The sequence below is a fragment of the Calliphora vicina genome, chromosome 2 (genome assembly GCF_958450345.1).
Source record: "Calliphora vicina chromosome 2, idCalVici1.1, whole genome shotgun sequence".
NCBI lineage: Eukaryota > Metazoa > Arthropoda > Insecta > Diptera > Calliphoridae > Calliphora > Calliphora vicina.
Genome location: NC_088781.1, coordinates 143740859 through 143768527, shown reverse-complemented (window position 1 = coordinate 143768527; position 27669 = coordinate 143740859). Strand labels below are relative to the sequence as shown.

Genomic DNA, 27669 nt, shown 5'->3' with positions numbered 1-27669 from the left:
ATTTTAAATAGCAAAATTCTCGAAAGTATGTCTGACAGAATTGTTGAAGATTTGGATCCCGGAGATATCTGGGGCCTTCAGAAAATTGATTTCAACAGACAGACAGACGGCCATGGCTAAATCGACTCCGCTATCTATAAGGGTCGGAAATGAAAAATGTAGAAATTACAAACGGAATGACAAACTTATATATACCCTTCTCACGAAGCTGAAGGGTATAAAAATGGCTAGAAATGGCTAAAACCCAATGACTGAATACAAATTCATAAATATTGTCTTTTTATTTAGTGAGATCGACTTTACTAGTATATAAAATATTACATTTCTTAGCAGATTAAATAATTGTAATATCAATTTAAATTGGTTCCTTTTTGATAAATTAAACAAATTTCTGGGCACTTATAAACAAAATTGGATCCATTAAATAAATGCAAAATTGATTTTTGAATATGACTGATGTGTTTGCTTTGGAAACAATTTCATCAAAGCCACTACGTAAGATTTTTTTTAAAAAGACTATGGCCCATAATCATAGTCAAACACTAAAGTCGGTTCTTTTTAAAAACAACTTTAAAATAAGAACCTGCTTTTTATTAAATTGCAACCATAGTCAAAATTAAAGTATGTTTTAAATTGAACGGACTTTAACTGGGTGCCACCGCAAATGTAGAAAATGTTTTCATACAATATACAACAAAAAACAGACAAGTGGCAACGCTGAACAACTAACATACAAAATTAAAAAAAAATCCAAAAAACGTAAACAATAAAAGTAACCGGGACATCTAAAGAAAGTTGTTTGTTGTGGAAAAATGGAAAAGATAAGATTAATATCATAATTACGATATTTTGGTACTAATTTTATTGATAACTGTTCAATAATTGCAAAATCTCTACCAATATCTTGTAACTTAAACATTTTTTACTTTGTGACGAACTTTTTTACTGGGCGAAGAACAGCTGATGCTGTTGTTAAACGAGTTAAAAACAACTTTAGCTAGTTTTATATTTAGAGTCGACTTCAGCGTCAGAAGTATACTTTAACTTGTCTATGATAGACCTAAAGTCCACTCTTAAGTAAAGTCGAGTTTAATTCTCTTAAAATGTACTTTATTTTTGACTATGATTATGGGCCTATTTCTTTGTCATTTGATTAAAAATATTGGTATATTTTTTAAAAAATTTCAAGAAAAGTTTAAAATAAAAAAGGCTAAATTTTCCGGCTAGATTAAATCTGGCCATTTTTTATGGCCAAATGAAAATTAAATCGCTAGATCTAGCCGGAAAATGGCTAAATTGGCAACCTTGGACATAAGCTTTTATTTGGACAAGTCTGTGAGAAATAGTTTTTGTTTTTATATATTTAGCCTTTACAAACACTAGATTAATTACGTAGTATCTATGCGCTGGCAAAGTATGAACATAAAGTAATATTTATTTAGCTTCTAGTCTACTCAGTTTCTGTTATTTTTATACCCTTCAGCTTCGTGAGAAGGGTATATATAAGTTTGTCATTCCGTTTGTAATTTCTACATTTTTCATTTCCGACCCTATAAAGTATATATATTCTGGATCCTTATAGATAGCGGAGTCGATTAAGCCATGTCCGTCTGTCTGTCTGTCTGTCTGTCTGTCTGTTGAAATCAATTTTCTGAAGGCCCCAGATATCTCCGGGATCCAAATCTTCAACAATTCTGTCAGACATACTTTCGAGAATTTTGCTATTTAAAATCAGCAAAATCCGTCCATAAATAACGGAGATATGAGCAAAAATCCGAGACAACCTCTGAAAATTTCATCAAAAAACACAATGTATTGCATGCTTTGACAAAAAAACAACAAAACGTATGCTTGGGTGTGCAAGCTTTGTGTATTTGGTTTTTTTTTGTTTTTTGTTTCTTTTGGCGTTGTTGTTGTTTTTTATACAACTAAACGTTTGTTTGGTTGTGTGTTGGTTTTTTTGACAAAAAAGCAACAAAACGTATGTTTTTGGATGTGCATGCTTTGCGTATTTTGTTTTTTTTTTGTGTTTTGTTTCTTTTGGCGTTGTTGTTGTTTTTTATACAACTAAACGTTTGTTTGGTTGTGTGTTGGTTTTTTTGACAAAAAATCAACAAATCGTATGTTTGAATGTGCATGCTTTGCGTATTTTGTTTCTTTTGGCGTTGTTGTTGTTTTTTATACAATTAAACGTATGTTTGGATGTGTGTTGGTTTCATTGCCTTGCGTATTTTGTTTTTTCTTTTGGTGTTTTGTTTCGTTTGGCGTTGTTGTTGTTTTTTGTGTTCTTGATAAATTTAGGATGCTGTACGCTGAAAGTGGGCAATGTACATACATACATATATACTAATTATAAAAAATAATAATGCATCCACAACAAAGGTGAAGGGTATATAAGATTCGGCATAGCCGAATATAGCACTCTTACTTGTTTTTTTTTTAACAAATAAATAGACATGACATATTTGCCTTTGCCCGCCCATTTTATGTGAAAACAAATTTCAGTATAATTTTTAACTTACAAATAATAATAGTATGGGTAGAGTCATATTTAAATAATGATTACATAGAAATCACAAACATAAAAAAATTAATTTTTTGTATGTTTTTGAACATGCATGGAAATTGAGTACATATCGCTCATTTGCTGCAACAACGTCATAACTCAAAATCCGAGTGTTTTGAACTGAGTAATACAAAATATGCGCCGTTCTTTATATAGTTTTGTCAGTTTTAAAAAAAAATTATTTATTTTTTGTAGGAGAGTGTTTTTTTGTTGTAAACGTCAAAATGAAAATTCATGTTTTCTCGTATATTTGACAAGTAAAAATTTGGGTTAAATGCAGATTAGAAAGATATTAGTATCATATATCAGGTTTTATTTCTGAAATCGCATGATTTGTCGAGCATTTATTTAAGAAGTAGTAAAATGTCATAAAACATCAAAGTCGTTTTTCTCGAAACGACTTTTTTTTGAATTATGACGTTGTTGCAGCAAATGAGCGATATGTGTTAAATTAAATTTAAAAAAAAAAATTATAAATATTTCTTTTATCAAAATTAATATGAATATTTTCAATTAACAGTTTAGCTTCCGGGCTAAATAAATTTGAACAAAAACAAACAACAATGTATGAGTACTTCAAGTATTTTAAAATTTTTATTATTGTTTAATAGTACGTGACAAACTTATTAATTAAATTGGTTAGATGATGAATAAGGAATCAATGAAATTTCAAAATCAAAAGCATCAACAGTTTCTCAGTGTATGATAAAAACATTTATTAATTTTCGGTGACTGCATAAAGAAGTATTTGTCAGTTTTCATTTTGAAGATTATTAGATACATATTAGGGTATTCAATCGATTAACCGTTAATCGGTTAACCGATTAATTTTGGACCGTTAACTGTTCGAATAATTTGAAATTGCCGATTTTCAAATAACAAATAAACCGATTAATTTGTGTCGATTAACCGAAATTCTTTTTTTTGTACTTTAAATTTATTTTTCCATTTCAATTCAAATACAAATTTCAAATTAAAATTAGATATTTTTGAACAACCAATAAACATGTTTAGTGAGTATGTATAACAACTGACATATTTAATTTACATGTATTTGAAACTTTGTTGTATTTACATGTATAGACGAAATTTTTTTTTTGAAATGAGTCTTTTATCATAACTGAACGAAACTATTAAATTAATCAATATCTAAAACAATCCAAAAAGGAATATTCTTGATTTCTCCAAAATATACAATCAGCGAGAGAGTTTTTTCCAAGAAAAGTTTTAAATAGGAGATTTTAATATCTTTTTAACCTGTATTTAACCCAAATTTTTACTTATCAAATATACGAGAAAACATGAATTTTTACAATGTTTACAACAAAAAAACACCCTCACACAAAAAATTATTTATTTTTTTGAAAACTGATAAAACTATATGAAAGAATATAGAACAGCGCATATTTTGTATTACTCAATTCAATAAACACGGATTTTGAGTAATGATGTTGTTGCAGCAAATAGGCGATATGTTTACAAAAATGATCTCAAATACCTTATTTGCCATTTTTTATGTTTTTGTATACAAAATTCGTTGTTGTATTTTCAATTTGAAATGAAAATATAAATTATTCGGTTAATCGAATAATTTTAAATTAACCGATTATTAACCGATTAAATCTAAACCTCGATTAATTATTTGCTCGATTAACCGATTAAACCCGATTAATTGAATACCCTAATACATATACACAGGACATAAATATTTTAACTTTGTATTATCTTAATTTGTTAATGCAAAATTAAAAAAATCAATATCAAACTATGTATAATAAAACATGTAATCAGCCATAACTATCATTAATTTGCAATTTATACAAAAATTCTGCACACATCCACCGCATAAATACAGTGCACTCGCGATAATAAGAACACCCCAATATATGAACAATATATGAACTTTCATAGGGTACTCTAAAATATGAACTTAGTCAACTAAGCTGTTCATATTTTAAAGCTTTTTGTTTTTTAACGTATTTTATCTATCTACTAGGGTATTCGATATTAAGAACTTTTTTATGTCGTTCATTAATTCGGGTTTTAAATTGAGTAACTAATTCTTTAGTAAATTAATTATTCACTATTTCTAAATTATTTATAACAAATTGTATTATACATAGAGATGCTAATCGGGACTGGTTTTTGAAAATCCCGGGGTTCGGGATTTGGTAAAGAATTTTAGATTTTCGAAAATCCCGATAAAAAAGAAACGTACATAATTATGTCTTTACAATTGAAAGTAAATTTTTTATTTAGCAATTAATTTTTATTAGGCACTAAAAAGCATAAAATACTTGCATACAGTGACATACAATACAATAGAATCACTACATATGAATTCGATTAAAGCGGTAAAACTACAAAATTTGATTCAAAATTTAAAATTTGTTCATATATTAATGCTCATAACGTAAGCAATAAATAGAAAAAAACAAAATAAAAAAATAACACATTCCTATGTTAAAAACGATGCTAAATCTAAAAGACTAAATAAAATATGCGACATTCAAATAGAATCAATCAGTCTTAAAATGATTAAAAATAAAAAATCATCATAAGAATTCGTTGTTTTCTTAATATTTTGTTGCATATCAATTATTTCTAATAACAGCATCAAATCTTTTGGGGATTGAATTTAACAAACTTTCGCATGTAGATCGGGAAATTGCATACCATATTTCCTGAATTTTCTGCCGAAGTTCTTCCTTGTTTTTAAATTTTTCAGGTCCGAGTTTGTCTTTTACTATTTTCCATAGGATTTAAGTCTGGTTATTGAGACGGCCATTCCATAACATGAATTTTGTTATATAAAAACCATTTTTTGGCAAGACCTGATGTGTGCTTTGGGTCATTATCTTGCTGGAAGAGCCATTTTAAGGGCATATTAATTAAATTCAGGTTTACATATGGCAGTAAGTATAACAAATTACTATAAAAAATATTAACTTAATTTAAAATTTAAAAATTTTTATTAATGGTAGTTTCGTCCGTCCACAACACATTTTGCCACTTTTTTATATTTTCTGGCCCACACCAATCCTTATGATTGCTCCTGGTTTTAAATGAAATATTGGTAGTGATTCTATTGTAATGTCCGTCACTGTAAGTACATTATATGTATAAGAATAAATAATAATAAAGTATGTACATTAGAGTTAATTTCAAAAATTTGATTTCCGGGTATAATAATTTTCGTGAAGGCTTTTGCGTAAATAAAAATAATGGCGTCCTTTTTTTTTGGAAAATTTTCACTCTTTGTGTTGGCTCAACATTTTTCTGTAGAGCAAAAACAGTTGAATATATTGCAAACATGATTTCACCAGTCGATTCTGCGTCAAAAATTAATACAATTGATAATTTTCGAATCCTTAATGTTGAGCTTAACAATTTTGCTGAACATCACTTTGCAATATCGGGCTTGTAAAATGTCAAAATGCATGAAAAAGGCCCACAAAAATGACAATTTCTCCTTTATATTTATGAAAAACGGGATTTGGACAATCCCTAAAACCCCGGGATTTTCAGGAACGGGATTTCCCGTTTAGCATTGCTACTTATACATTAGAGTGCTCCAAAAAAATAAAATTGCGAATTTTGACCGTCCCCCCCTCTAGAATTGTTCTATGTATTGTAGAAACACTTTGTGTAAAATATTAGGATGATAGGATAACGTTAACTGGTGGCGCAACGACGCTGAAGTTTTGAGGTGCATTTACAAGGGGAAAATATGCAATTTTTTCAGTTTTTGTAAAAATTTTGCCATTAAATAATGACTTTTACAATTTAATTTAAAAGAATCGAAATGTGTACGTAATTGTCGTTATAATAAGATATAAAAGACAAAAATTGGTGAAAAAATGTTAAAGTTATTAAAAAATCGCCAGGCCATTAACGTGTCTCAGGCCACTAGAACAAGACATTTATGAACAAAATTAACATATTTTGAGAAATATTAAAATAAAAGCTTATTTTTACTTAAAATATATCCATATTTACTTGTATATGAGTTTTTGTCCTCGTAGGATACCGTTAACCTCTTCGCAGGAATGACCAAAAAAATTAAATTTTTTTAACGGCAGTTTCAAAACTCCAATTTCAAAATTTTAAAAATTTTGTTAAACAAATTTCAGAATTTTTTGATCATCACATGGGGATTTATTGACAACATAATAGGGAATAAAAATGTGAAAAAAGTATGTCAATACCTCCTATAGTTTTTCCGTACCTGCGATATAAATTTTGCGATTTTCGAGAAAAACTAATTTTTTGGCCATATTTTGGGGAATGACCAGAATTTCCTTACTGTAATGATTTTTAAGTAAAAGCTATTCAGAATAATATAGTCCAGGTAATTTTAAATATAGTCTGAAAGTCTTACTAAAATCGGAAAACTTTAACCCTTAAATCGTGAAGGTCAAAGGTAAATTTTTTCAATATTTGGAATTTCTCATGGAAAGATAGCGAAATATTATATATTTTTGGGCCGATTTTGATGAAACTTAAGAAAAATATAAAATGAAGTCTAGTATTCACAATAACAGTACAAAAATGAAAATTAACCCTTAAGAGTACTTGGGGTCAAAATTAATGTGTTTTTCGTGATTTTAAAAGTTGAGGGTCATTTGGACCCCAAGTGCTATTAAGGGTTAATTTCCATTTTTGTACTGTTATTGTGAATACTAGACTTCATTTTATATTTTTCTTAAGTTTCATCAAAATCGGCCCAAAAATATATAATATTTCGCAATCTTTCCATGAGAAATTCCAAATATTGAAAAAATTGACCTTTGACCTTCACGATTTAAGGGTTAAAGTTTTCCGATTTTAGTAAAACTTTCAGACTATATTTAAAATTACCTGGACTATATTATTCTGAATAGCTTTTACTTAAAAATCATTACAGTAAGGAAATTCTGGTCATTCCCAAAAATATGGCCAAAAAATTAGTTTTTCTCGAAAATCGCAAAATTTATATCGCAGGTACGGAAAAACTATAGGAGGTATTGACATACTTTTTTCACATTTTTATTCCCTATTATGTTGTCAATAAATCCCCATGTGATGATCAGAAAATTCTGAAATTTGTTAAACACAATTTTTAAAAATTTGATATTGGAGTTTTGAAACTGCCATTAAAAAAATTTATTTTTTTTGGTCATACCTGCGAATAGGTTAACGGTATCCTACGAGGACAAAAACTCATATACAAGTAAATATGGATATATTTTAAGTAAAAATAAGCTTTTATTTTAATATTTCTCAAAATATGTTAATTTTGTTCATAAATTTCTTGTTCTAGTGGCCTGAGACACGTTAATGACCTGGCGATTTTTTAATAACTTTAACATTTTTTCACCAATTTTTGTCTTTTATATCTTATTATAACGACAATTACGTACACATTTCGATTCTTTTAAATTAAATTGTAAAAGTCATTATTTAATGGCAAAATTTTTACAAAAACTGAAAAAATTGCATATTTTCCCCTTGTAAATGCACCTCAAAACTTCAGCGTCGTTGCGCCACCAGTTAACGTTATCCTATCATCCTAATATTTTACACAATGTGTTTCTACAATACATAGAACAATTCTAGAGGGGGGGACGGCCTGTACCTAAAAAGTTTTTTTCGTCCATACAATCTTGGAGCACTCTATTATACATCAAGCTATATCAACGTTGCCGAATCTTTGCTTAATAAAGTGGTCTTGGGGAATTACATAATAAAGGGAATCTGTCCAAAGCTTGATATCATTGTCAGTGAACATGGCTAATTTGAAGTCTGGCAGTGCATGATTGACGCATTTACAAATACGCAAAAAGTTTATTACCATGTTAGACAAAGATGTCCATGGTTTTCTTGCAACAGAAAGTTAGTTTGCAATATTTGTGTTTATCATTCGATTTATTAAATATTTTGCAACACTTACGTACGCGGTTAATAACATCACTTATATACATATATTTTAAGATCATGGCCTTCATCTATTTCAATGTAATCAATATAAATGTCATCCTCAATATCACTTTCGACGGCCGTTTCAACTCCACTTTAATCTAAGTTAAAATTTTGATTATTAATTGCGTTTATTCTAATATTTCGCCAGCTAAATAACAAATATTTTATTCTGTACCTTTTATTTTCATTGGTTCAAGTCCTAAGTTAAAAATTTTGAAATATTTGTTTTTAGAATTGTAACATCTTGCAGTAATATTTATTTATTTATTTATAGAAGGAGCTATCGGAACACTCATCTACAGTGGTCGAAAGTCCCTTTGTCTTTAGTTATTTGTCAAATTTCAGAAACATTACAAATTTTGTGAGTCATTATTACTTAGGAATTTGGAATTGAAATTTAAATATATTGTACATATTTATTCGTTTTATTCGATTATTCTACATAAAATTGTTCGAATTATTCGTTATTCGAAAATGAACATTTTTAAATTGTTCGAATAATTATTCGTAAGAAATTATTTGATTAATCGAACGATCATTAGTCGAATGAATACCCTACTATCTACACATAGTTGAAATCTAAATCAATAGGGTAGTGGCTAAATTCTAATTCAACTGCTTAATAATTTTTGGACTTCCCAAGCTGTTGATGGGAATTAGATGCCATTCGCAAATATGAACAATCTTGCAAAATTGTACAGCCTGGTTTTAATTAGTTCATATTATCGCGTGTGCACTGTATGCACAGACCTTGATTACAGTGCAAATTTGTAAAACACATTCAATTATTAAATTAAAATCATTTTTTTCGCCTGTTTATTTATTTCCGTGGTAAATACTATTTTTACGTTTAATCGAATAATCAAACATTCTGATTAATAAATGAATCAACAGTTTTGATTAACCAAAACTATGGTTAATTCACATTAAACTTAATCATCCGATCAACCATGAGTATGAATAATCAAAATGTTCGATTAATCGGAAATTTTATAGATTTAAATACTACAGGACGATGAATACATCGACAACATACAAGTGAATCATGTACTATGTTTTGCCCTTAACTTTGAAAATGCGGAATCAAGTTTTGCTATTTTAAATGCAGATATTAAAGGGTATGGACGTTTACATAAGTTCTCTCACTTGAAAATTTTAGACGTCTTATTTTATTCCACTTATGCCACATATTAAATAATTACATACAGTAGCGAGCATTAAAAATGCAACTCTATGCTATGTGATCTTCAACTGGTATTATTTTTCTTATAACTGAATCCAATTCTCCCCATCTGCTATTTTTATATTTATAGTCACTTATTATTGTATGACATTTTGTCCAATATTTTTGTACGTAAGGATAATTATAAAATTTTTAGTAAAAACAGTGGTAAATAAAATGCAACTTTACGAAAATTTACTTCATTTTTAAAATTTAAAAAAAAAAAATAATTATAAAAAATTGCTAAAAACTATAGCAATGTTGCATTACCATAATTTACTATTAATACAAACATATTTAAGGACATTGAAATTCGTTAATACTGTTATCCTATTAACGAGTGATGAATTTTCCGTTCAATATGGTGAATTGTTCGAAAATCAAGAAAATTTTAAGATTTTTTTTTCTAATTTAAAATCTTCCGCATATTCTATATGTGAAGGATATCAAATAATTGTGGTTGTGTGCCTAATACCGAGTGCATAAGAGCTCAAGATCAAAAGGATATGACTAGTTTATGTTAGAAGTGTGCAGAAATTAAATGGTAAAATAAAAATTTCACAATTATATGACATCATGTGGTCAGTAAAAATTATAAATATGTATGTACATAATTAAATCATATTCAAATATCCATTTATTTTGGTAAGTACCTAAACGAATTCCAACACAGAGGAAGACAACTGTAAATAATATTAAATTGTATACTGTTCCTATTTCATAGAATCCCATCTATAGCTTACGTGATTACTAAGCTGTCACAATTTTTTACTATTTTAATTTAATATTTAAGTTAATTGGTCAATTCACAAGGTCTCTTATCATGTCATATTGTCATAATGTCCCAATATTTCACAATGGTTTTTATTGTTTTTCAAGTAAAAAGTGTCCTAAAATAATAGTACTCTGTATGCTATGTTTATTGTGATATCGTAACCAACTAGTATTTACCTTCGCCGAATGCCTAAGTATCGTTTAAGCCGAGCTGCCGAGTCGAGAGAGACCTTGTGAATTGACCAAATATCTCTGACCAGGCGAGTTCGTCAGTAAGAGATCTATACTATCAGACTCGAATAAATTAAAATTATGTACGTTAATTGACCTTCCCTATCATGCGGCAGCACTATTTTAAGCATAAAGGACGTGCATCCAAAAGCATAGGCGCTTAATTTATTTTTGTGAATAATATATGGTTTATTGGATTCATTAATGGATCTGGTAACACAGCCTTGATTACTTCAATGTCTAACCTTTTAGTTTTATTTCAATAAAATCCATTTCTAAACTAACCATCAAAATTATTTCGGCACTCTAATCATAACACAATTCTTAATTATATCTAAATTTTCATAACGGAACAGGAGCATGGCGTTTTTTGGATAATATGTTTATCCTTTTGAATTTTAATGTCCTTAAATTTGTTTGTATTAATAGTAAATAATGGTAATGCAACAAAATGTCATCCAATAATTACCTATGATCAATAAGAATATAAAAACTGCAGATGGGGAGAATTGGATTCATTTATAAGAAAAATAATACCAGTTGAAGATAACATAGCATAGCGTTGAATTTTTTATGCTCGCTACTGTATGTATACATATCGCAAACCCAGTTCAAAAGTGACACAACTCAAAATTTAAATTTTTCAGAAATCGAAAATAAATATGCATATACCAATTGAAACATAATGAAAGACATTAGTGTTTTTTTTTACCCACAGTTAACAACAACATAATACACTGATATCTTTTGTATAGATAAACAAGTGTATTGTGCATAGTGCATAGTATAACCCGACAAATTAATTTTGAGTTGTGTCACTTTTGAACTGGGTGTGCGATATGTACGTTTAAGGTGTTTATAGACGGCAATACTGAGTATTAACACTTATTGAAATCATTCGGTATTTCAAAAAATCGTTTCGAAAAAACATTTATTGTTTACACGATAGTATTACAAATATTTTATTTCTTTGTTGATTGATATTTTTCTGAAAATTTTATTTTAATTTTATATTTTCTTGACATTTTTGTTTGCCTTATTTGTTTTTATAAATACATACCCGATACATATGAAAATAAAAAGTTTTTGAATTGTTTTAAACAAATTTTCAATACCGACCGTAAATCAAAAAAATCAATTGTATTTTTTGAAAATCTAATACAAATTTTATTTAGACGATGAAATTGTATTATGATACTTGAGTTTTTGACAAATATTAATACTCAGTATTGCCGTCTATAAATACCTTTATCAACATTATTTATGAATTTTGTAATTAGTTAAATAATAACTTTTTTATTTAGTAAATATGTATATAAACAGGGTGGCGAAGAATGAGGTATATGGTTTAAATGGTTTATAACTTTTTTATTTATGCGATTATTATTAATTTTTTTAAATACAGTATATAATTGGGGAGTTCTTTTCGATTAGCTTTGAAAAATGATATCCTCTAAGTGATGGTCATTTTCTGCATCGCACATAAGTGCTATTTTTAAAATGTTTTTCATAAATTTTCGCAAAATGTCGGGTGTAATGACCATGATACCATTTTGAATGTTGGTTTTTAGTTGAGGACTGGTTCTTGGCTTTTAAATATCCCCGTCGCACAGTGCTTTGTCGCCATATAACGATGGGACAAAAATAGAAGGAGTTGTCGTAGAGCTTTGAAATTTGGTATGCCAATATAAAATACCTTAGTTAAGGTACAAATGTCCTCTCGAGCACAGTGGGGGAAATAAATCTGTAACTTCTAAACCAACAGTCCGAAGTTAATACAATTCCACGGCTATAGAGGAGGGGTAGCTGAGTTTAAGATTTGAATTTGGACTTTAGAATGTAGGGCGGAACCTCAAGGCCCCAAAATGGGGTATCTCGGGTATATGAAAAATTAAAAATGATGCCAAATTTTTGTTCTCGATCTGATTTTTTACGATTTTTATAGGTGTAGAATCTACAAGAAGATTGCTATAAAAAACATTGCATGAACTATATTTTATCTCTTATAGTTGACGAGATATTCACATTTGAAAATTAAAATTTCAAGTTTTTTTCCTACTTTAATCAGGATTTTTGCTAATAGTGAATCCAAATCTCTTTCTATTTTATTCAAATATACATTTTTGAATTACCAAAAAATATATTAGTAATAGAAAAAAAATAATAATTTTAAAATATACACTCAGGTCTCGTTTTATGCGATAGATGCGTTCCCAAAAAAATCGCATAAATTGAATTTTCATAAAACGATACTCTAGCTTCATATAAAAAATAATGATTAGTTCCAAAATTCTGAAAAACCGCGTAAATTCAGATTTTAATTAAAAAATCAGAACAAAATCGCATAAAAAAATCAACAAAAATATATTTATTTAAGTTGCTTAAACAATAAAAACAAAATACGTTAAAAAAAATATACAAAAATTGTATAATTACAGAAAAATATTTGTAATCAAAAAAAAGTGAGCTAACACATTTTTTAATGAAATTCTGTAAATATGCATGATTAATCTGAATCACTGAATAATTGTCTGCATCGGTTTGGAATTGGTTCAAAGTCACTTTCATCACTAGATGATATAATCATATTGTCATCATATGGTAAAATATCATTTTCATCACTAGAATTAATCTAGTGAATAGGGGACGAAATCAAAGAATTTTTAGGGGCTTCAATTGCTTCTTTTCTTGCAAAATAATTTGTCATTAAACTTTGCGATTTTGAATTTTTAAGTTGCTTATGCAACTCTTGACAGATCAGTCAGTCCGCGATGAATCTTTAATTCTCTTTCCGTATCTGAATCTATATTAAGAATTTGATTTTGTAAAAAACAAACTATGTATAACCATTATATCAGTGATGCAAAATTGGTTTAATTTAAAAATGGTAAAAAGGTAAGGCCCTTAAGAGCTCGTTTATATAAATGAAGAATTAAAAAAAAAGCTTTAAAAACCATCTAAAATTTCAAAATCTTTTAAAATTCTAAAAAAAAATTAATTTAAAAATCGCATAAATTTGAATCCGCATAAAACGAGACCTGAGTGTATACTAATTCAAAAGTTTTAAATTAATAATATTTTAAAAAGTAGTTTTTTCACGAATTTTTTCGAAAGAAGTACTTACATTAATGTTTAGTTATACAGAAAATAAAAACAAAATAAATAATCAGGGTTCAGAAATAATCAGAAATGGTTTATTGCTGAAGCTGTGGGTGCAATGCGCACATTCAAATGACGACGATATGCACGCTGTGTCAACACAATGAATTTTTGGTTTGTAAAAATAAAATTTAATTGTTTTTGTTCGTTATTCATTATTAATTCCTCAAGTCATCTTCACAAAGAAAAAAAATAATTAAAAGAATTCAAACCATATATGTAGCTCATTGTGCGCCACCCTGTATATACGAAATTCGCAACACTATTACAATAGATCATAAGAAATGTTTGCTGCAACTGATTTTCCACCAAAAAATAATGTGATTAATAATTAAAAACCTTTATTTCTTAAACTTCAGTTTTAATTCATAGTACATTCACTTCACTTCAATTCTCTACACATACTTTTAAAATCAATAACAATAAAAGTCTCACAACACGTTTTAGTTGTTAAACTTATATGGCTAAAAGAGTAAAAAAAAACATTTTTTAATGCTTAGTATAAATTGTTTACGATTTAAAGCATTACTTTAAAATTGTAATATGTACATTAGAGTGACAATCAGTTGTATGGAAAAAATTTTTTGTTAAAAATTTGAAGAGTGCCGGGTGGAATATTGTGACACTAGTTTTTGGGTCATTTTGACCCAAAGGAGATACAGGGTTAATTTCCCAAAAAAAAAAATTTTAATGTAATATTCATTAATATAAATAAATCTACATATTTCTAGAAAACAATGCAAAAAGTTAACGAGTTTCACTTATTTATTCCATATAAATAGTATAATTTTGCATATATCTGAACTTTGACCTCGATGCGCGTCCAGAAATCGTTGCCCGATTTGGCTCAAATTTTCAGCACATAACATTTAGGCCTAGCGTCACAATATTCCACCCGGCACTCTTTGAAATCTAAAAAAAAAAATCTGCTGTCACTCTAATGTACATACATACATACATAAGTTATTAGAAATAAAAAATTCATTCAACATACATATTATAATAACTGCTTTTTAAGTAAAAACAAGTAAGAAAGTATGGTCGGTCAAGCCCGACCATATAATACCCTAGACTAAGTAAAAGAGCAAAAACATTTTTCTTTTAAAATTTCAATAATTTATATTTTTGAGTGATTTTCGGAAGCGGGTCTATATGGGAGCTATGACTAATTATGGACCGATCGCAACAAAATTTGGTGACATGAATTTTGTATATATAAAACATATTTGGAGCGCAATTTGTGGAGATACATTTATAAATTCAACATTTATGACCGATAAAGTCCAATTTCGGAAGGACATTTGTATGGGGGCTAGGTGAAATAATAGACCGATTTCAGCCAGGCTTGGTCCTTGGGCCGAAAAAATAATATGTACCAAATTTTATCGAAATATCTTCAAAATTGCGGCCTGTACTCTGCGCACAAGGTTTACATGGACAGCCAGCCAGCCAACCAGACGGACGGACGGACGGACATCTTTTAATCGACTCAGAAAGTGATTCTAAGTCGATCGGTATACTTTAAGGTGGGTGTTAGACTAATATTTTTGGGCGTTACAAACATCTGCACAAACGCATAATACCCTCCCCACTATGGTGGTGTAGGGTATAAAAATGTTTCAAAGCAACATTTATGTATATGAGTTAAGTTGTTTTTTTATCTTCCCAAGAAATTAAAAAATTTTAAAATTGTTTTTTTTATTTAATGCACATATTTTAATTAAACTGTGGTAACATATTCCAAATAATATAGACCGGTCGGTTTTTATTGGCACTACTGTGAATGTATAAGATTTTCACGCTTTATGTTTTATCAGATCATTAAAAATGTTTCATATGTACGTATATTGTGGAGCGTGTTCTGTGTTTGTGCTAATGTTTGTAACATCCAAAAATAATAGACCTACACCCTCTTTCATGTACACCGATCTGTGTCTCACCGATCCGATGTCTGTCTGTCTGTCTGTCTGTCTGTCTGTCTGTCTGTCTGTCTGTCTGTCTGTCTGTCTGTCTGTCTGTCTGTCTGTCTGTCTGTCTGTCTGTCTGTCTGTCTGTCTGTCTGTCTGTCTGTCTGTCTGTCTGTCTGTCTGTCTGTCTGTCTGTCTGTCTGTCTGTCTGTCAGTCTGTCTGTATGTGTTTCCATGCAAAGCTTGTGTTCAATTGAAAGTTTTTAAGTGCGTTAGATACGCTAGAATCTTAATAAAACCTATCAAACATTTATTTTATACTAGCATATCCCGGTGCACTTCGCTACCCCTATTCTAGGAAAATTAAGAAATATGAATGGATTTCTGATACAACCTAACTACGTACAATGATATGAAAATAACACATGCAAAATGTGGAGAATGTCTCAATTACAGTTTACTTGATATTCAAACAATAACTAATTTTGTATGGGAGATACCACTGATCCCACCCATTTTTATGTAAAAAAATAACTCATATCAAGCTTCACTTTAACTTTCCTTTTTATGGGAGGGGTCATTCCTACTAATCCGATCAAGTTTAGCTAAACTTTGTAAAAAGGATCAGGAATAAATTCGTTTTTAGCTAACCTCCGTAGAATGGTATTAAATTGATTGATACACATTTTAAATACTTTTAGAATTATAGTTCTCCAGATATTCGAAATTAATTATTTACTTTGTATAGGAATTGCCACGACCACTTATGAAATCCAGACCATTTTCATCCAATCTCTGTAAAATGGTAATAGATCTATGCTAACAAAGTTTGAAGAATCTTGCAATTATTACTTTGTATGGGAGGTGACTCACCTCCTTTACCGACCCTCCATTTTGGTTCCCCAGACTTTCGAAATAAATATTTACTTTGTATGGGAGGTGCTACGCCCTCTAATCTAACTTCGCCTATATTCAGTTAACTCCGCACAGTAAAAAGAAATTAATTCGTAAAAAGTTTTAACACTTTTATAATTGTAATAATTCTCCAGATATTCAAAATTAAATATTTACTTTGTTAGGGTGTGCCACGCCCACTATTCCAATCCCGAAAATTTTCAGCGAAACTATGCAAAATGAGAAAAGAGCCATTTATACAAAGTTTTAATAATTATAGCTCACAAAATATTTAAAAATAACTATTTACTTTGTATGGGAGGTGACTCGCCACGTATTCCGATCCGTCCCATTTTTGCTTAAACTTCATGCAGTGATAAGAAATTGATTCGTATATGATACAACAACAAACTGGACAAACATAATTGCTTTGTTTACTTTTTAGCTTGAAGATTACATGTACACGTTTTTTGCATATGTGTTAGTAACAACTTTACATGATTATAGCTCCTAAAATACGAAACCGATTTTAATAAAATATATATTCTGCACTTCTGTGAATAAATCCCTTTAAAATGGTATATTTCTTGCCCAAATTGAATGTATAATGTGAGCGTAAAAGGGGTCTAAAGAAATAGACTTGCCTATTAATATTATGATAGTACATCATGCCTGCTAGAATCCTAGCCCTAGAATCAATATATTGGACAACGTTGTCTGATTATATAAATTATTACCATATACAGTGAGCCTCAAAAGTGAGTATACACCAAAATTTATTTGAATTTTTTTAAGATAATGAAAATCCTAAAATCTATCCATTGATTAAATTTTAAAAGTTTCGGTTTGTTAGAGATTGGGTTGAATAATAGATTCGGTTCTGAAAAAAAAGATTTAAGTCGGACTATAATGATTTTCATGATCTTAAAAAATTCTAAAAATTCACTGGTGTTTACTCACTTCTGAGGCTGTGTGTATGTACTCGTAGCTGGTTTAGGGTACTTATTATATATGTATATGCGACTTTGAATACTGTTTACTTGTGTAACTTGTTTTTGCTATTAAACTCTCTTTTCCAGACTATGTTAAAACAATATAAATGCGATTTTGTGCTTATTTTCTCAGTTCCATGCTTCGATGATTTCGCAAATTGCATAATCATTATGATGAACATGATTCTTCAAAAGCAACATAGAGCATTATTTATCTTATGTATACTACTACAATTCTACTTATAAAAAATCCACACATTTAATTTGTTTCAACTTGTTCAACATGGAAAAATCATCTCATCGCAATCAAATAATATGTTTATCAAGTTGGAGGTGGAGAAGAAATCTTTGTATGTATCCCTTAATACTCGTATAAATTCGTACTGAAACAGAACTACCAAAGAATAAATTCGATAGAATTAATTAATAGAAAATAAAATAATGTTCATTGACATAAATATCCCTTTGTGAACGTCTGTAACGAATCTTTAATACCCTCCACTCGTTAAAATTACACAAATTGCATTGGACATAGTATTAAAAATATTACATACATATTAGGGTGGGTCACCCGTGTATGAAGAAAAATTTTGTTTAAGTTTTTTATGGGCACGGTGACAAAAATGTGCCAAATTATAAATATTTTCATGTCACCAATCTTGTTTAGCCACAAAAAAATTAATTTAGCCTTTAGCCTTTTTTATTTTCATTTAGCCATTTTTATGAGTAAATCAAAACTTATATATTTACTCTAATGATCTGAAATTTTTGGTGTTGAAAATTAGTAAAATCAGTTCAAAAAAAATTGGTAGGGATATTATGACAAAAATTAACGAAAAATGTTGAATCAGTAAACAATATAAGCACATATAAATTGTCGGAACCTTCCATACATTAAAAAAATGCCATAACTAATATAGAGAAAATGGACGTTATTTGAATAAAAATTTTTAATAAATATGTAAATGTTTTACGCGCGGGTCCGGGCTTTTGTAAAATCATATATAGGATTAAAGAGAATACATTTAACTTTATCTGGGCTATGTATTGACGTAAATATAGTTCTTTAACAAATATTTTATAACACATGCCATGTAGTATACCGTTTTCAAAGACTACAATCCAACCAATTTAGAAAGAAAAATTCAGTTCATTATCGATAATCATTTCTATCTGATCAAATATAACTTTTTTCCAAATTTAAATTAAATATTTATGTTTACATACTTTGGCTACCTTAGTTTTGATATGTTTACTAACTAATGGCAAAATTTATGTTTTTGCAAATGAAAATCAATTCTATCCGGCGACGTGTATAATTTTTAGAATATTTTTTTCTGCATTACATGAGAGGCATTTTATCCATATATTCACTTATCAAAATATTCTCCATCGAAGTTATCACAAAGGATTACTTTATACATAATTTGTCTTTCATATTGAAATAAATTCAAATAAAATAAACTCCTTCTAGATTGGGAAAGCGGGTAAAGAGACAATGTTGGCAATCTATAAGAAGTTTGATAATTATAATTACTCTTGTCCGAGTAATTATAATTATATGCGTTTGGTGTGCGGGTTAAGAAATAAAAGAAAGATTTAGTATATCTTTCTAATATATTAAAGAGAATGGGAATGAGGCTGCTTACCTATTTATAACTGCCGGTAATAAATAATATTGTTTGTAGGTTTGTTTTTTTTCAAATCAAATAACAATTTTGTTTATTTCACAAATGTAAGCGGGATTTAAGGGAGAGAGAAGATGTTTACTCCACGAGTGATAGATGACAAATGTTTTTATAATTAAAATTTATGAAACTCGATACAATTATTTATAATTTAGAACTCTTTGACAATTCAATTTGGAGAGTTTTTTAGTACAATTGTAAATTTACAAATTTATAATATTACAGTTCAAGAAATTCATGGTTTAATTTGTAAATTACAATAATAAAAATAATAAATATCTAAATAAATACAAAATTCAAAATTCAAATATATAAAAGTAAAATATTGTCCATGATTGGACAATTTAAAAACTTTGCCTAGGAGCATTTTGCAGGCCAGGTGATAAATACGAGGCTTTAAAAACATCGGCATATGATATACGTGTGGCCCCATATTACGCTATTTTAAAGTTAAGGATCAACATACAGGAATAAATATTCTTATTTTCTTGCATTTGAACGTGTGTTATATTCATACATTTTTGTTTGTCTCTTCGGCATAGCCAAATATAATATTCTAAGTTGTTTTTTGTGGCAAATGTATTAATCGAACGATCATTAGTCGAATGAATACCCTAGTTATTACCAAATGAAAATAAATACATATGTAGGTATATAAAATGTACATATGTATTTACTGCAGTGTTTAAAAAACTAGACTACAAGTAGCAGTAGCAACGAAAAAACATAAGTAGTCTAGTTTAAAAATTAATAAAAACTCGGAGTCAATAATTACTACTACTACTGCTACCTTCACATTTTGGTAGCAGTAGTTGTAGTAGTACTAATAAAAGAAAAATTTAAAAGTAGCAGAGTAATTTATTTTCTATTGCTACCTTAAAAAAGAAAAAGTTTTGATGTAGCAGTCATTAGTTTTTTATTAATTCTGCTACTTTTAAAATTTAGTAGTAATAGAAGTAGCAGTAAAATAAGTCAAAAATAAAAATCTTCAGCCAAAAAAGTATATTATGTGTTGTTGTTGTGAATGTATATTTGTGTAAGTTGGTCGTATTGTAAACAAAAGTTCGGCTTTTTTTTCGTGTTAGCAACACGAACATCTGAGACGAATAAAAACGAATAATTCTTTCAAACTCTCTCAAAACAAAAACAACACACAGTGTTTAATTCTGTCAATTTTGGTGTTATGACTGAAGATTTTCTTTTTTGACTACTTTTATTGCTACCTTAACTGCTGCATCAACTGCTACTTTACTGCTACCTTAAAAATTAAAACTCGATATAGAGTAGTAGCTATGATTTGTATTTTTATGCTACTACTCCATTTATAATTCATGTTTTATTACTACTGCTCTGTTAAGAGTTTTATATTTTGAAGGCAGCAGTAGTTTTAAAAAAACAAGAAAACGAAAAAAGACAAATGCTACTGCTACTGCTACCGCTACATATACTTTTTTGAAGCAGTAGTTGTAGCAACAGTTAAAAATTTGTTAGTTATCGTAGCTTTTTAAACAATGATTTACTGTTGTAACAGTTATTAATTTAATTCTGATTTAAAATGAAAACCTCCGAAATAATTACTAAATTTGGAATTTCAATCTATATATTTTCAGCAATCACTGTTGGCAGGGCGCGTACCCGTATCAACAATGACGGGTCCAATTAAACGTGGCCTTTTATGGCAACAACGCGATCGTCTATTTTCACGGTGGAAAGAAAGGTATGTACGAAAAAGACAATTCCATATTCATCCATCCTATTATGTCGTTGTCGACAATAAGTCGCGGCGACGGCGCTAAAATGGTATTTGCGAAGTCATTATCGATAACAATTGTTAACTATTGACAGCAATTTGCAATTTTCTAAGGCGCGTTAAAGTCGACATTGACTGAAAACGAGTATACACGATATTTGACAACGACTCATACAAAAATTAAAAATAGTTGCGATTGGAGAAATTAAAAAAAAATAAAATCAACAATGGGAAGCAATTTGAAACCGTAATGGCGCAATTTATTTTTATTTATGTATATTTTTTTCAATTAATTTTAAACATGGTTGGGATGAACTCAGGCTTAAGTCAGTTCTATTGACACTTTTAAAATCACTTAAAAAATGTTGCTGTTAGCGGAGTTATCTATTGTAAACAAAATAAAAATATGTATCCTGGCACGTACTACCATAGTGTAAAAAATTATTTCGCCTGGCCGAGTGCCGGCTGCATATGAAATATTTACTAGCGAAGCCGGTGTTCGAAATATTCAAATCTCAGCTTCTTTTCCTTACATTGTAGCTTAAGGATTTGTTTATTTCACTGGAATCCAATAGAAAATGGCATTTTTTATACGATAAATAAATAAAATTCAACAGCTGTCACGAAATGCATAGGGATGATACTTATTTCTTTTAAATTATCGATAACAAGTCGACATCAACACAACATTGTTAGTAAATACCGATTTAGCGTCGAGGTTATGTCGATGTCGACTCGAAGTGACAACGACTACAAAGTGATGTCGACGACGACAACGACATACATAATAGGGGTGATTATGTTATCTAGGCCCTAGTTAACGCACATACTATTTACACTTATGTATGTATATGTACGTCATTATAGAATCCATAAAATTATAAAATATTTATATTTTACTTCAGATTTTTTGTTTTGACACGTGATTATCTTCATTGTTTTAAAAGAGCATCGGGTTCAGCAAACGAACGGGCCTCTGACATGGGACAATTTATATTTAAGGTTTGTATACTATACATAAAATTATATTATATTCTGTATTATTATTATTATCAAATAATTTATGCATTACATTACATTACAAAAGTTTTTGTTTTGCTAATGGAAATATAAAATTTAAAGAGTTTCCCTCCACTTGCATACAAAATTGTTAGATGCGTTTAATAGAAAACCGCATGTAAAAATTTAATTGAGGTACAGTGCGCCTCAAATTCCGAAGATACATATATATTCCAGTTCAAAAGTGACTCAACTTAAAATGAATTTTTCGGGTTTATATGTTTGAACTATGCACAATACACTTGTTTATGTTGTTAACTGTTGCTAAAAAACAGTTATGCCTTTCATTATGTTTCAATTGGTATATAATTTTTTGCGATTTCTGAATTTTTGAGTTGTGTCACTTTTGAACTGGGTGTACGATATTTAAATTTTTGACACAGTCAAAAGAATAGTTCTAACCATAGAGAGTTATACATAGAGACGAGACACTCCGATTTGTCAAAATTCATTATATTCTGAATTATTTAGGGACCGTAACAATTATGACATCGGTCGGACCGATTTAGACAAATTTTTTTTTAAAATGTTGGTCATAGCCCAACTTCGGTTTTTACGGAACGAAAAATTAACCACGCCCACTTTTACGCCCATTTTTCGATTAATCTAAAATCGGAAAACGGCTAATCGATTTGGCTAATTTTTTGTTTAAATAATCATAGTAATCAAATTTAAGTTTTTACTGAAAGAAAAATTGACCACGCCAATTTTTTGTTCGCAATACATAGTCCGCAAAAGTTTTTACATACATAAATAAAAATTGTCCACGTCCACTAATACGCCCACTTATTAAATACATCTGCAAAATACATCGGTCTGTGATCAATCAAATTTCAGACCAAAATTCGATAACTTATATAAAAACTCATAATAGCTTAAATCGATAATAACTTGGCCAATAAGCGTTTAATCAAGAAAAGGAGCTCGATCTGTGATCACTTATATTTCCTAACAAAAATCGATTTTTTATATAAAAACTCAAAATATCTAAATTCGCTAATAACTTGGCCAATAAGCGTTTAATCAAGAAAAAGAGCTGGATCTGCGATCACTCATATTTCTGACCAAAATTCGATTTTTTATATAAAAACTCAAAATATCTAAATTCTAATAACTTGGCCAATAAGATTAATCAAGAAAAGGAGCACGATCTGTGATCACTCATATTTCTGACCAAAAATTTAAAAAAAACAAAAAGGCAATGGAATCTACAGAAAAAAGCAGTTTGTGGTGGAAAAATGGAATAAATAAGATTAATATCATATTTAAGATATTTTGGTACTAATTTTATTGACAACTGTTCAATAATTGCAAAATTTCTGCCAATATCTTGTAACATAAACATTTTTGACTTTTTGTCGAACTTTTTTACTTGGTGAAGAACAGCTGATGCTGTTGTTAAATGAGTTAAAAACAGCTTCAGCTAGTTTTATATTTACAGTCGACTTTAACGTCTAAAGTATATTTTATCTTGTCTATGGTAGACCTAAAGTCCACTCTTAAGTAAAGACGACTTTATTTCTCTTAAAATATACTTTATTTCTGACTATGATTATGGGCCAATATATTTAAAAATACAAGGCCTGACTCATTCATTCACTCATGACTGATGAGTCAGTGAGTGAGTGAGTGAATGAATGAGACAGGCATTGTATTTTTATATACACACCGTTACAAAAATATACTTGTATATTTGTATACATAATAATAATAATATACAGGCAAATCCCGGTATAACGAATCTCACTTTAACGAAAATCCTATTTAACGCATGGTCGAATTCGTAACATTGACCACCTTATATAACGAACGTTTCAAAAATTGTATGCTCGATATAACGAATGATGAGAAAAAACAAACAAAATCAAACAAACGACCAAATTTTTAGCATTGACAACCTTTATAGCGAATATTTCGAAAATTGTACGCTCAATATAACGAACAGAAAGTATAAAAAACAAAAGTAGTAAAGAATGTAAAATAAGAAAATAAGTTGTTACAGTACCGTTTTCAATGGTTAATAATAGGTGCTGTCATTTTTTCTATAGTGGTTTTAATTGCTAGTTTTTACAATATCGAATGAAAGATTTCGTTCGCATTCTAAGCGAAAGAAAACTGATTCGTTCACATAAATATGAAGCTATGGAATCCAAAATCAGCTTTCTTTCGCTTAGAATGCGAACGAAATCTTTCATTGGATATTGTGAATCAGGCTATAATTCAAGTGAATTAAATATAGGAAACCGTAGAAGAATATCATTGAAAGTAAAACTAAAAATTTTGATGAATGAATGAAATATGGAATAATAAAATTCTCAACATGTATTTTGAAGAAAATGAAAACATTTTATCGTGACTAAGTGTTTCCTGTAAATTGTCTTTACACAAATAGAATCTTCAACATCTGTTTTTTTTAAATTTTTGTCCCTGAGTTTAATTTTCATTTTCCGAATCGAAATCCCTTACAATGAAGGCTTTATTAATCATGGATAATGCACCAAGCCATCCTCCAGAAGAACAATTAGTAAAAACTACTATAGATATACAAATTTGGACGATATTTATGCCTCCTAATGTCACACCGCTCATCCAACCTAATTCCAATATAGAAAAGTTGTCCAAGATTAAAAAAAAAAAAAATCTCGATATAACGAATTTTTCAATTTAACGAATGGGCCTGACAACATATCGTTCGTTATACCGGGATTTGCCTGTACTTGTATTTTTAAATTAATAGATGTTTAAAAAAAGCTCAATAAGTCGATCGTAATGCCTTCATTATTCTTTTTCAAACTAATTTTTGTTTGCCTTTTACGGTTTTTTACATAATAATCTGGCGTAACGTTACATACTTTTTAAAATGAATATAAAATGAACTATTTGTTTAATAACCGTTTTTTTCTGTAATTAGTTTATTTTATAAATCTTTGTCAAAATACAAAATTTCACGGACTTGCGATCGTCAGCGTAAGTATCATTAAAAGCAAATCAAAATATTGCCATTAATTTTTATTTGTTTGCTCTTTTGGATTTATATTACGGTAGCTGTTGTTATAGCAAAGGTTTTTCGGTTAGAATGCTTTACAAGAATTACTCCTAAAAATATATATTGTAAAGAGAATATGCCCTTAGAAATAAAACACAACTGACCAAAACGAAGACTTGAACTTTGTGGACCGATATCTCACCATCGCAACTCAGGAAAGCCTTAAACTCTTTTATTTAGTTAATTTTAAATATTTGTTAGAGTGTCAAAAAACCAGCAAATTTGAAAAAACCGGTCTCCGGTTTAACCGAAAAAGTGTGTTTTTGAAAAAACCGGTTTTGATTATTGTCTTTAAAAAAACCGTTTAAACGGTTTCAGTTTTTGTCTTCAAAAAAAAACCGGTTAACCTGTTTGTATGAAATTTTTATTTAATATGAAAAAGGTCTCCTTAAATTTATTTTTATTTGTGGACGCTTATAGGAAATGAGTACTAAATCTTCGGAAATTTAGCATTTTTTTTAATTTTTAAAGCTCTATCTTTATGCAATTATTTTATATCTTTTACAAAATATTGTCAAGGGTAGGGTTTTTAATTTCCCGACCTTTTTAATCGGGAAATTTTTTTCTACATTCCCGGCTTATGTAGAAAAATCATTTACAAAATTAATTGAAGAAATTGCCTTAAGCCTTTTTGTACTAGAAGAAAAATTTAATCATTTAATAAATTTTTGAAGCTATGTATTATGTTATGGATTTGATGAAGAAATTTAAAGAAATTAGAATGATTTAATAAGAAATAAATTCTATAAATAATGAATTCACTTCATAAATTTTCATACGAAAAACCCCAAATAAATAATAATAAGCGGTCTATTATTGCCGAGATATAAGCAAAAAACTGTAAACAACTTTTTACTGTTTTTTGGTGAAAAAAATTTAAAAAAAAATAGTTCCAACTTGTTTTCTATGTATTTTCGTCAGTTTTTAATTTCCCGGGAATCGGGTAGTGAAAAATTGCCAAAATTCCCGGGAAATTTGTACCGAGAATTCCCGGGATAAAAACCCTAGTCAAGAGCTATAATTTTCTATAAAATAAATCAATATTTTTAAAAATGGTATCAAAGTTTTTCATAAATATGATTGAATGAGCTTTAGAAAATATATTTCATTAAAACCGGTTAACCATCTTACAAAAACCGGTTTGTCAAAAAAACGAAAAGTTAAAAAAACCGAAACCGGTGGAGTTTACAAAGATGAAAAAATCGGTTGACCGGTTTTCGGTTTTGGATACTCTAATATTTATCTTATAGTGTTTTCACACCCAAAGTTAAAACCTTAATTAGCTAACTTTGCGTTCACACTATAAGTTTTCATAAATCTGGTTTATTGTTGCTCTTGAGTTTATTATTTAATTTTTACAATTTGTCAATGTTTTCAACATTTTAATGTTGGTAGCTCTGAATTTATTTCATAAAACCTACTTAAAACCAATTCAAAAAAGGTTTTAGTTGGTTTTATCACAATAATTTTGTATGGTAAAACCAGTTTTTAATAATGGTTTTAACGATAAAACCAGCTTTTGCATTAAAACCACTCAGTGTGAAAACACTATTATTACTTTCGGTTTTTATACGCTACACCACCATAGTGGGGAGGGTATTATGCGTTTGTGTAGATGTTTGTAACGCCCAAAAATATTGGTCTAACACCCACCGTACAGTATACCGATCGACTTAGAACTTTCTGAGTCGATTAAACGATGTCCGTCCATCCGTCTGGTCGGCTGGCTGGCTGTCCATGTAAACCTTGTGCGCAGAATAAAGGTTGCAATTTTGAAGATATTTCGATCAAATTTGGTACATATAATTTTTTCGGCGAAGGACGAAGCCTATTGAAACTGGCTGAAATCGGTCCATTATTTCACCTAGCCCCCATACAAATGTCCTCTCGAAATTGGACTTTATCGGTCATAAATGTTTAATTTATAAATGTATCTCCCCAAATTGCGCTCCAAATAAGTTTTATATATACAAAATTCATGTCACCAAATTTTGTTACGATCGGTCCATAATTAGTCATAGCTCCCATATAGACCCGCTTCCGAAAATCACTTTAACGTGCACAAATCGCTTAAAAATGTTGGTATACTCACAAAATTCAACATAGTAAACTTTCATAGAGTCATAAATCACACGATCTAATTTCATTGTGATCGGTCCATAATTGGTCATAGCCCCCATATAAGGCCCACTTCCGAAAATCACTCAAAAATATAAATTATTGAAATTTTAAAAGAAATATTTTTTTGCTCTTTCACTTAGTGTAGGGTATTATATGGTCGGGCTTGACCGACCATACTTTCTTACTTGTTTTTACTAACTCATAATGATCTAGCTTATGATTAGCTGAAACTTATGCATACTGAGTGATTACTGACTCATTCTGATGACACTACATCTAAAAACTGAATAGGGATTTAC

The 27669-nt window shown here is 29.2% G+C and overlaps 1 protein-coding gene across 3 annotated transcripts in view; it reads left to right on the top strand.

The window, feature by feature from the left end:
• LOC135952455 (uncharacterized protein DDB_G0283357) overlaps positions 1–27669 on the top strand; it is a 133216-nt gene that overhangs the window by 76671 nt on the left and 28876 nt on the right. For all 3 annotated transcript variants that reach the window (XM_065502400.1, XM_065502402.1, XM_065502401.1), the window contains 2 exons: positions 21005–21111; positions 22050–22146. In XM_065502400.1, the coding sequence (XP_065358472.1) occupies positions 21005–21111; positions 22050–22146 (204 nt within the window). The remainder of the gene's footprint in view (positions 1–21004; positions 21112–22049; positions 22147–27669) is intronic.